The 12,386-nt window shown below is 41.4% G+C and overlaps 1 protein-coding gene across 1 annotated transcript in view; it reads left to right on the top strand.

Annotated features, from left to right (window-relative positions):
- LOC115461865 (ciliogenesis and planar polarity effector 1-like) overlaps nt 1-12,386 on the top strand; it is a 72,773-nt gene that overhangs the window by 39,177 nt on the left and 21,210 nt on the right. The window contains exons 5-7 of the mRNA XM_030191925.1: nt 835-944; nt 2,337-2,501; nt 6,466-6,574. Coding sequence (XP_030047785.1) covers nt 835-944; nt 2,337-2,501; nt 6,466-6,574 — 384 coding nt within the window. The remainder of the gene's footprint in view (nt 1-834; nt 945-2,336; nt 2,502-6,465; nt 6,575-12,386) is intronic.

Genomic DNA, 12,386 nt, shown 5'->3' with positions numbered 1-12,386 from the left:
ATAGGACATTGCCATTTCCCCTTAAGAACACGCCCTCACAGTGTCTGGGGCACTTTAAAACCCTAGTCCCACCCAAGGAAGAAGTGACATAGGAGGGTTAGAACCCAGGAGGGCATGATTTGGGAAGTATAAAAGGCTGGGCCAGTGCTAGGTTTTAGGAGACCCAGAGGGAAGCAGCAACTCCCACTGCAGATGCCTCCACCCAGAAGCTGAGAAACTGCAGCCACTCCATTCAGGTACCCCAAGTTCAGCTTGGAACCTTGAAGAGTTTGTGTTTTGACCTGGTTGGCTGCAGGCCAGCCTTCTGTACCTGCTAGAGACTGAGCTGGTACCTCTGGATTCAGGGACCAGGCCAGAGACCAGTAGCAGTTGCTGCTGAGCTAAGAGACATTCATGTATGCTGTGGTCCTGCAGGAGCAGGCCACCAAAGGACATTATTATGTTTACAGAACTAGTTTTGAGTATTGTTTCCTCCCTTCCTGTGACGTGAACAGGAGCCCTTTCTGGACACCTTTAATAAATGTTATTTGCTTTCAGTGTAATTTTCCAAGTGTGCATGGCTTGTCCGACCTGGCTCTACGGCCCGCCCTTGCTAATGTTAGTTACCACATGCCATTAAATATATTAAGTTGCTAAAAAGAAGGACCAGGCACCTCATAAAGAAGGCATGGAAAACGAACATAGTGAGGAGGTGCAACCAACTTTCCTTTTTTTCATTAAATATAGTAACTCAAGCAATTATATAAATAAAGCTTAGAGTTGTTCACACATGTCTAAAGCTATTGTCATTTAAATTGTAACTAAAAGCTTCAATATTTGCTTTTATTTTTGCAGGTAGCTTCCGAGAGTTGTGTGCTTTATGTTGGATGCATCATGTACGTGAAAGATTGACTGACAGTTGCAGACGGTTTCAGATAACAAGGGACAATGTAGAAAATCAAAAGGTAAGCAGTCTGACAAAATAATTAATCATCAGTCATATAAATGGTTATGCCTGCTCAGGGCATCTGACTTTTGGGAGAATTTCCACAAAAGCCTAACCAATGTAAGGGGTGATAATCTTTTTGGAGCAAAGATTCCTAACTTTTTAAATGATCACTGTTCCAGATGCTCTTATCAACTATAGCAGAATAGTCCTCATGATGAGAAAGCAGTCCTTCCTTCACAGGAAATAATTCTTCCAAAGAAGGGACTATCAACAATATTTGAGGCAATGACAGCAAAAGCAATCAAATCAATTCTTGTATACCGCTAATTTCCCTTTTCCATGGTTCAGTGTGGTTTCTAGGTGAAAAAAAGCCGATAATGTTAGTGTGAGGTATGAGAACAATTAGAGACCATTGGGGTATTGCATGAGAACAAAAACATTATAGGAAAGGATAATGGATGATGATACTAGGGACGTAGAAGTCAATGGAATGTTATAAAGCAGTCTTTGGGAAGAGAGAGGTTTTTAGCCTTGTTAGTCCTGGAAATCCCATCAGAGGGAAAGGTGTCAACCCAAAAATTGCATTGGAAGTTTGAATATTGAGCCATTTGACTTGGCATCACCTATATTTCTTACAGTGTTATAAAAAAAAGAAGAATTGTAGAAGTGAAGAAAATGCAAAATCTCTTATGAGAGACTCTTGAAACCGTTAAAAAGCCATAGGATAAGAGGCAATGCTCCAATGTGGACTGGGAACTGGTTAATAGATAGAAAGCAGAGGGTGAGGTTAAATGGCCATTTGCCTCAATGGAGGAAGGTGAACAGTGGCGTGCCCCAGGGGTCTGTACTGAGATCAGTGCTATTTAACATATTTATAAATTATCTAGAAATGGGAATGATAAGTGAGGTGATTAAATTTGCATATGCCACAAAGCTATTAAAAAATCACATGCAGACTAAAATTGCAGGAGGACTTTAGGAAGTTGGAAGACTGGGCATCCAAATGGCAGATGAAATTTGGTATGGACAAGTGCAAAGTGATGCACATAAAAAAAGATATAGCAGAATTAGAAAAGGTTCAAAGAAGGGAGACCAAAATGATTAAGGGGACTGAACTCTTCTCATATAAAGAAAGGCTTAATAAGTTAGGGTTCTTCACTTGGAAGTGAGAATGCTGAGGGAGGTTGAGAGAAGTTTACAAAATCCAGATTGGAGTTGAATGGGTAAATGTGAATTAGTTATTTACTCTTTTCAAAGTACAGAAACTAGGAGACACTCCATGAAGTTTTGTTTTAAAGTGATTTGATGTTATTAAATGACTGAAAACACTAGTTCATCAATTTTGAGATTTCAGTCTAAAAGTTTAAGATTTTACCCTCAACAAATAAAAATTTAATTTTCTGTTTAGGAATGCGAGAGGTCTGTGGATCACAACACAAGCATAGTTGAGCATTGCCTTAATGCTTTGGAATGGGCTTGTAGAATGCTGCCTTTCTCCAGGTTTATGAATATTGAAGAACTTGTGCAAGATATAATTCTGAGCCTTATAGGAGAGCTACCTCCTATGCAAAAGGTAACAGTTATATACTGAAGGAGGGAAGTATTGTAGGTTACATAGCTTTTGTCAACTCATTTTGATGGGTGGATTAGCCAGTCAGTACTCACTTTTTGGTTAAAGCCTCATCCACTTCCTTTTCAGACAATCAGCGTTCACACCTGGAATGACCAAGTTTGTGCATAGTTTAGTGTGTTTAATAATCTAACCAAATGAAACAGAAGGAATGGAGGTCATAAAATCTCAAAATTTCCACACCACAACCTTAGTGCAGAAACTTGCTCTCTGAAAGATAAACTGAGTTAAGCTGCACAGGAGGAAAATCCTGGGTGCTTTTTGATGTTATACAAAATGAAATATTAGAGCAAGGGGAACTGGATAAACACAACATTGAAACAGAAGGAAACTATTGTGGGAATGCACTACTGTTAAACATATTGGTGCAGGCAGAATCTGTATGGTTTCCTGTGCTGTATTTACGTTCAACAAGGGAAACAAGTTATAGCTGGTATGTATTTGCTGGTATGTATACTCTTACACTGGCATGGAGTATATTTCTAAAGTTTTCTAGAACAAGTTTTCTGCACTCTGCTAGATCTATGACTGCTATTTTTTTCTTATTTAATCACTGGAGGATAATCATGCACCTCAGTCTGTTCAATAGTTGATTTCCCCTCAAGTCTTTTCTGAAGTGAATTGTCACCATTTTAAATTTTTTTTCAGAAGTTTCCTACTTGAATTATTGAGCATTTTTTAAACATTTGTTTTCTTTGCAGCTGCTTATATTCCTGAACATTTAGTGATTATTTATTGTGAACAGTTATAGTTTCATTATTCAGTTCAGAAAGTTTTTTTACTCCTTGTAATATCTTATTGACAATTTTTCATTTTATTTTGTATTAGTGATTTTCTTCAGATATTAGGGAAATGTATTTTGTTCCTCTTTTTTTAAGTATAGGGATAATTTCTTCACTGATATGCAACAGTGGACTTAAGGTTTCTTGTAATTATTGGGGGTAATAGTATATGACAACAGATAAAGACCATCCAGTCTGCCCAACAAGATAGCATAAGAACATGGGGAAGATAGTGACAGGGACACAGAGGGAAGATGCTGGACAGAATAGATAAGGATATAGAGGAAAGATGGGTAAAGGACATAAAGAGAGAAGAAATGTCAAAAGGACAGGAGACCCTGGAAATTATTAAGAAAAAAAAAAGAGAAAAGCAGGAGACACTGGGACCAAACCAGTGCTCAGACAACAAAGGTAAAATAAAATACTTATTGTTTCTGACTTTTTAAATTGTAATATGTCAGCTTTGGGAAATTACATTTCAATTTCCAGTACTGTGATATGTTTGCTTTGTGCAGGGTTTGTCTTCTCCCCCCCCCCCCCCACCCCACCGTTCCACTGCTCCTCCACCACCTTGGGAGAGATAGTGTTATAGGGGGCCCATCTCAGTTTTTCTGCCCAGGGCCCATTCAGTCCTAGCTGCGCCACTGCTGGGAATCATCTGTGGGTTTTGACTAGCCCACTCAAGGACATTCACTTTCTTCTTGCTGAACCCACTCCATTGTTGTTTTTGCTTTGTGCTTAGGATTGCTGTACTGCTGAAGGGTAAATATTCTCCCCAGTTCCTGGCTATTTGTTTTATGTAATACACATGGTTTAACATTGAGACTATAAAGTTTCATTTTGGTCTTGCCAGATCTACAAAAGCTTTTCTCACATTTGTGTTTCACTGCAAATATTAAACAGTACATCATGTGGCTTTTCTTGAACAGTGACGATTGTAATCACAGAAAGGTGTTCTATCAAGTCCCATCGGTTTCCCTTTCTATGGGAGGGTGGCAAGAGGACATGTCTGTAGAGTAATCTTGTTGAACACCCAGCATTTTTCTTAATCTCACTAGAGAGCTTTGTAGTTCCTTCCTAATGTAAGAAAACAAGCATGCAAAGTACTTGAAAACATCATAAACATTGTATGATAAAATTATATTAGCACACAGTACATAGCTCTTCACTCCCTTCCACATAAGGATATAGGATTTAATTTGATTTAATTTATTCACTTTATATACCACTTAGTACAATAAAGCAATTTACCATAACAATCACATTGTTCCAAGGGCAGGGGGTTGTTAGTGGGACTTAATTGTATGAAACATGTAGAGATTTGCTTTTCTCTTTTTGTTCTTTTGATTTTTGTTTCCTTAAAATTCCTTCAAGCGGTATTACATCGCCTACTATTGTGGACTTGAGCTGAATTAATAGTTTTCCAATAGAGGATGAGGGTAGTTTTCATATTTTTATTTCCTTTTGAATCAGTTTTCCTGTACAAGGTGTACTCTTGATCTATATTGTAAATTCAATAAATACAAAATGTAAAAAATCACTTTGTAAACATTACCAAGAAATTAAAATAGTCAAAATAAATCATATTACAATTTAAAAAATGTTCAGGTTAACAATATGCAGACAGAAACAAAAAAAGGCAAAGATCTGCCACAGAAATAGCAAACCAAAAGAAAAAAAGCAGATCAAAAAAGACAAAAAAATGGAATAGGAGGGTAAACAGAAGAAGTGGTTTATTACAAGTTACCCGACGTGGCCACGTTTCACCCTCAGGCTGCGTCAGGGGTACAATAAACTAGTAGGGGTAAAAAGCAACGTGAACCCCTAAAAATGGTCATACAGCCACCTTACATAATGCTATGTTGACTGGCAGCCTTGCTAAGACTGCTGAGTAAGCTTGGGAAGCATTTATGTAAGGTGGTTGTATGACTACTTTTAGGGGTTCACTTTGCTTTTTACCCCTACTAGTTTTTTGTACCCCTGACGCAGCCTGAGGGTGAAACGTTGCCACGTCGGGTAACTTGTAATAAGCCACTTCTTCTGTTTACCCTCCTGTTCCATTTTTTTGTCTTTTTTGATCTGCTTTTTTTCTTTTGGTTTGCAGGTTAACAATATGTCATTAATATGTAGCATTAAAACTTGATAGTAAAGAAAGGTAGCCAGTAACCACTTCAACTGTAACTCTGCTCAAAAAGCTAAGTATTCAAGGCTTTACCAAAAGACAAATAATTGTTAGTAGCTTAGGCATCAGCACGTAAAACATTCCATAAAAGTGGTGGTGTAGTATAACAATTATACTGTACCCCAAGAGACCTCTACTTTCTTTTAAGGGGAGGCAAAATAATCACCTGCATTAATCCAAATCAATGCCTCACTACTTCTTCCTTAATTCAAAAATATATAAATCACATTTAATGAGGCATTGCCCTCTCATTACACATACATTATACATATATACATTCTACTCTCACAAATTGAAACCGTCTTGTTCTATTATGGTACAGTGACTAAATATATCTGGAACAAAATACGTTAGTACGTTAATACATTGATATATTGGCAAACCGCTTTAGGCTCATTATATAAGCCAAATGTCCATGCACAAAGTCTCTGACCCCGGTCCAACTTTTGAATTAAGGAAGATGTGTTGAGGAATTGATTTGGATTAATGCAGGTGTAGTATAACGAAATACACTTAGCTGGCAGTGGTTAGCATTTTTTTAATCATTGACTGTCGCCGGCTAAATTAGCTTTGGATATTCAGTACTGAACCATGTGCAGGACTAATTGTCTCTGTGTAGCCACCTGAGGTTATGTGGGTCATGACCGATATTCAGCTGTGGCCTGCATAAGACGATTATGTATATATAATTTGGGGTCACGACCAACACATAGGGAACTGGTTTATTCAACTGAGGTGGCATGTCCAGTAGTATACAGGAAATCACCGCACATGCCTAGAAAATCAGTCAAATGACATCTGTGTAATTTGTTGCACTGCTGTCATCAAAGAACATCTATTACAGATCAGAAAGATCAGTTCATTTATAAAAGTATGATGCGAGACCTATGGAGTCCCACTGGTCCCAATATGATATATTCTGCTGGCCATTTACTTTGTGCAGGTTGCAGAAATTTGGGTAAAAGCATTTCCTAATCCTGAAGATGTTCGAGTACCACTGAAAGACAAATATCATTCTCTTCAGGAGCGTTTAAGACACTGTATCATCAAAGGTAAGCTTTACCACAGGCTGTTACACTTAACTTGCTTTCTTTAGCTTTTAACATGAATTTGATTAGAATTGGTAAGTCTGTAGCAAGGATTATCTGTCAAGAAGTGGCATTGAGTCAGGCACCCAAGTGAATGATGTCATCCAATGACACTGAGACAGAAATCACCTCCCTGAGCTCAGAATAAAATAAACCTGCTTTTGTCATTGAAACTTGGCCCCACATAGGCTGTGAATTGAGCTTTTCAGAGACCTTTCTCTAGGTATCAAAGCCCTTACCTTTGGCCTGAATTCTGTTTGGTTTTTTTTAATATGACATGCCCGTGTTTGCACTGCTTTATTACTGAATTCCACCCCCCTCCCCACCACCACGGCCATAGGTCTTCACCTCCTCTTAGCAACTGAGGGAGAGAAACATTCCTTTTTCTATGTATGTGCATGTTATCCTGGCTAGGCTCTGTGTACATGTACATTTTTTGATTGGTTGGTTGCCCTATAATTTGGGTTCTTTTTTCCCACATGCATCACCTTGCACTTGTTCACATTAAACGTCATCTGCCATTTAGCCGTCCAGTCTCCCAGTCTTGTAAGGTCCTTCTGTAATTTTGCACAATCCTCTCACGAGTTAACAACTTTGAATAACTTTGTGTCATCAGAAAATTTAATTACTTCGCTAGTTACTCCCATCTCTAAATCATTTATAAATATATTAAAAAGCAGCGGTCCTAGCACTGACCCCTGAGGAACCCCACTAACTACCCTTCTCCATTGTGAATACTGCCCATTTAACCCCACTCTCTTTGTTTCCTATCCTTCAACCAGTTTTTAATCTACAATAGGACATTTCCTCCTATCCCATGACCTTCCAATTTCCTCTGTAGCCTTTCATGAGGTACCTTATCAAACGCCTTTTGAAAATCCAGATACACAATATCAACCGGCTCCCCTTTGTCCACATGTTTGTTTACTCCTTCAAAGAAGGGAGTTTCTCCCTTATATGGTGTGTAGCCCCGCCCAGCGCATCCCAGGATGGGCTGGGCGCCGCCATTTGTGGCGTTGAAGGAAGAGGAGGGAGGCATGCTGCTTCCCTCCTCCAACCATGGTAGGGGCGCGGGTGGCGGATGGAGTGACACCATCACACAGGGACCCTTGCAGCCCTCCCTGAACCTGGGGGGGTGGGATTGTCAGGGGGACTAGAGGTCCGCCGGAGCTCCAGTCCCCTGTCGCTCGGGGGGGTGGTTTGTGTCGTTGGGGGGAATGGGGGCCTGCCAGCATGCAAATGCAGTTGAGGACGTCCAAAATTTGGATGTTTCTGTGATGGGGCAGTAGAGGACATCCAAATTTTGGACGCTTCTGCAATGGGCAGTTAAGGACGTCCAAAATTGGATGTTTCTATGAGAAAGACGTCTTTCTCATAGAAACATCCACTTTTGAACGTCCTTAACTGCCCATTGTAGAAACATCCAAAATTTGTGGAGGCAGCGCCATTTTCTTCCTCTGATTCTTCCTGGCTTTCAGCAGCGGGTGCCACGGGTTTCTGCCAGAGTTCCTCCCTATTGGTTGAGTTCAAGTGCTCCTGCTACTGGCCTCCCTCCCTAGAGCCTCCCTTTTGACTTCGACGCCGTTGTTCATGACAGCTGATTTCCACGCCCCCCTCCTGCCCTCCTCCCTCCCTCCACCTCTGATTTCCACGCCCCCTCCTGCCCTCCTGCCTCCCTCCACCTCTGAGGGCATGGGCCCTGTCCTTCCCTCCACCCTTTCTCCCCTTCCGAGTTCCATGTGTGTGAGTGACAGAATGTTTGCATTACGTTCGGGCTGTTTTCTGTACTCTCCGCCCCTCGCCCCACCTCTGACTTCTCCCTGGTTCTGGAGCTGGTGGAGGTGGGGCTTGGACTTTTACTCTCTCAACGTTCGGGCTCTACTGAGCATTTGCGGGTGAGTCGGTCCAAGCTCATTTATATAGATTGATGTTGGAAATAATAGTTCTCCGAGGACAAGCATGACAAATGTATCCTTACACTTGGGTGATGTCATTCTGACTGAGCCTATTGTGAACACTGCCCAGTGCACTATATCTTTAAGAGGCTTTTGGCAGCGGTCCCACTGGGCATGCGCAAGTGCCTTTCCACTTGAACGTGGGACCCACAGTCTTGTTTTTTTCTGCAGAGCAAGGAGGTCGCGTCTCACTGATCTCAGTGTCTTTTTCTCTCATATTTGTGCCTTCCATAGGGATATTTTTTCTTCCTTCACATTTTGTCCCGCATGGAGGAACTGAAAAAAATCTCGGTAAACCTGAAAGATGTACTGAGCGAAATTGACAAATTAAAGCAGAAATTTTGAAACGACTAATTAAAGCAGAAATTGTGAAACTGTTTAATCTCACTGCACACTTACATGGCGCTAAAATTGTCAAGGTACACCTCCACAAATGGTCCAGCATTTTACCTTTCCTATCCCCCCCCCCCATATATGGTCCAGCAATTTTATCTTCTCCCCCTCCCCACAAATAGTCCATCATTTACCTTCTCTTCCCCCACCATCCTCACAAATAATTCAGTATCTCTCTCTCCTATTCCTTCTCCAGCCAGCAAACAGGCATCTTCCCTTGTCTGTTTTGACATTCTCTTCCCCCCCCCTTGTATCTTCTTGTGTCCAGCGGTCGGCAGCAACAGACAGCGATGCATATAGCCTGTTCGTACCAACCCCGGAGCCTTCTCTGATGTAACTTCCTACTTATGTGGAAGCAGGAAGTTACATCAGAGAGAAGGCTCCAGGGTTGGTGCAACCAGGCTGTATGAATCGTTGCTCGCTGGCACTGATCGCTAGAGACAAGGAAACTTTTTTAAAAGATATACTCTGTTCCGGCACAAATTAAGCTGGCCCTACTAATAAATGACCGTCAACTCCTGTGGCACACCTGCGGACCAGCCATGGCACACTGTTTGAAAAATGCTGATTTAAAGAGCAGTAAATCACCTGGACCGGATGGCATACATCCAAGGGTACGCAAAGAATTCAAGCATGAAATTGCTGATCTGTTGTTATTAATATGTAACTTGTCGTTAAAATTGTCCATTGTACATGAAGATTGGAGGATGGTCAATGTGACGCCGATTTTTAAAAAGGGTTCCGGGATGATCCGGGAAATTGCAAACCGGTAAGCCTGATGTTGGTGCTGGGCAAAATAGTGGAAACTATTATAAAGAATAAAACTATGGAACACATAGGCAAACATGGTTTAATGGGACAGAGTCAGCAGGGGTTCAGCCAAGGGAAGTCTTGCCTCACCAGTTTTTTTCATTTCTTTGAAGGCACGAATAAACATATGGATAAAGGTGAGCCGGTTGATGTAGTGTATCTAGATTTTCAGAAAGCTTTTGATAAAGTTCCTCATGAGAGACTCCTGAGAAAATTAGAGAGTCTTGGAATAGGAGACAACGTTCTGGTGTGGATTAGGTATTGGTTATTGGACAGAAAATGGAGGGTAGAGTTAAATAGTCATTTCTCTCAATGGAGGGATGGTGGATAGTGAAGTGCCTTAGGGATCAGTACTGGCACCGGTGCTATTTAACATATTTATCAATGATATGGATATTGGAATGATGAATGAGATGATTAAATTTGCAGATGACACAAAACGTCTTCTTAATGTCTCCACTTGGGAATAAAAATAAGTGGAGACATTAAGAAGATGTTTAATTTGATTTTATAGCATGTACAGAGCACATATGTCACAGATTTCAGCAGCACACCAAGCAGCACTGAACGGGACCTGCAAGAACATCGCAATAAGCTAAGTGATTAAGCTACAAGAACTTTTAAAATCCTTTTATGATAATTAGTTCATCTATTATCCATATAGGCAGGTCAGGAAGGGACAGTGCAATGATGGCAATTGGTTGCTGTACTTGATATAGTTTTTTAAACTATTTGGTTTAAGAGCAAATAGACTCACACTGAGCACTGCATATTTAAAATAATAAAAAAATTCTTTTAGAGTACATAAACATAGATACTAGTATATACTAGTGTTAAGTGCATAAACAATTGGGTTTCGTCATGCTAGTTTGAGAGACTAGAACCCTAATTACATTATCTTGAAATTTAAATTTTAACTGCCAGACCCTCGACCATTCTTCTAACGTTCGGAGATCTGATTGTTTCTACTCGCTCCAGGGTATCCACTCTATTGGTTATTTTCATGTCATCCGCAAAAATGACAAACCTTTCCTTCCGACCCTTCAGCAATATCTCTCACAAATATGTTAAACAGAATAGGCCCCAGCACTGATCTCTGAGGAACTCCACTGCTCACTTTCATTTCCTCTGAGCGGATTTCATTTACCACCGTCCTCTGCCACTTGTCAATCAACCAGTTTCCTATCGAGTTCACCATTTTCGGTCCTAAGTTCAACCCTTTCAGCTTATTCACAAGTCTTCTGTGGGGGACCATATCAAAGGATTTGCTGAAATTCAAGTAGATTACATCTAGCACATGTCCTTCATCCATTTCTTTGGTCACCCAGTCAAAAAAGTCAATAAGATTTGTTTGACAGGATTTTCCTATGGTAAAGCCATGTTGCCTCGCGTCCTGTAACCCATTGGCTTCTAGAAAGTTAAGTATCCTTTTGTTTCAGTAGTGACGCCATTATTTTTCCTACCACCGATGTGAGACATACTGGTTTGTAGTTTCCTACTTCTTCCCTGTCTCCACTTTTGTGAAGAGGGACCACATCGGCTCGTCGCCAGTCCCGCGGAACCTCTCCCGTCTCTAAAGATCTATTAAATAAATCTTTGAGGTCCTGCCAGGACATCTCTGAGCTCCTTCAGTATCCTAGGATGTATTCCATCCGGTCCCATAGTTTTGTCCACTTTCAGATTCTCAAGCTGTTTATAAATTCTTTCTTCCGTAAACTGTGCAGTATCCATCGAACTGTGTTTTCTGTTTAAAAATGTAGAAAAAAAACACAGAATGTGCATCGGGCCTGCAAGAGGGAACTTTTGGTACCTCAAAGTCTGGTCCATTGGCATCAGAAGCGCCGACCCTGATGGCTGCCAGGACACAATCTGACACTGGGAATGCACTGGCATCGAGGACGTATCCACCTCCCTCAACACTGGGTGCTAGTAACAATCCCCGGGACTCATCTGCATCGGACCCGAAACTGAATTTGACATTGTCCTCTTCGACATCAAGGTACCCTGAAGTTGGGCATTGGGCAAAGGCCAAGAAGCATTGGCATTGGTCCCCTTCAATGCATAGTGCCTGGGAGCTCCAGGACATGAGCATTGCTGGCACACAAGAAGTGTTGGCATCAAGAAGACTGCTCCTCTGGTTATTATGGTGCCATCACTTCAGCTCCCGTGCAGCTGGAACCCCTTTTCCAATATGACACTGACAGCTCAACAGGCTGTCTCCACACTGACACCAGCCCCAACCTTACTGATGTCTGTCCTCAATGACCGGTTGCGGGCCATGCTGAAGGAGGAATTAGCAAGTATGCTATAGCTCCAAAGTGCTCAGGCGTCGAGGACACTTGAGCCAGTCACAGCACTCAACCACTTCTACCCCAAGGTCCTTGCTTTACCTGTGGAAGTGGTCCCCAACCCCCTTGTCTCGAGAGGCATCGAAGTTTGTGCCTCCCTGTGCACAGCAACACTTGACATTGGAAGAGAAAGCTCCCTCAAAGTTGAGAAGCAAGCATGCATCGCAGCACTTAGCCTCGAGGCCTGAATGTCCTTCTAGACAGTCAAGACAGGCGCAAACTCAGGAGTCCCATCAGGACTATTTAGCTGAATCTGACATGGACAGGTCA

The sequence above is a fragment of the Microcaecilia unicolor genome, chromosome 2 (genome assembly GCF_901765095.1).
Source record: "Microcaecilia unicolor chromosome 2, aMicUni1.1, whole genome shotgun sequence".
NCBI classification, from domain to species: Eukaryota; Metazoa; Chordata; class Amphibia; order Gymnophiona; family Siphonopidae; genus Microcaecilia; species Microcaecilia unicolor.
The sequence above is the reverse complement of the archived record's forward strand: the minus strand, read 5'-3'. Positions and strand labels throughout refer to the sequence as shown.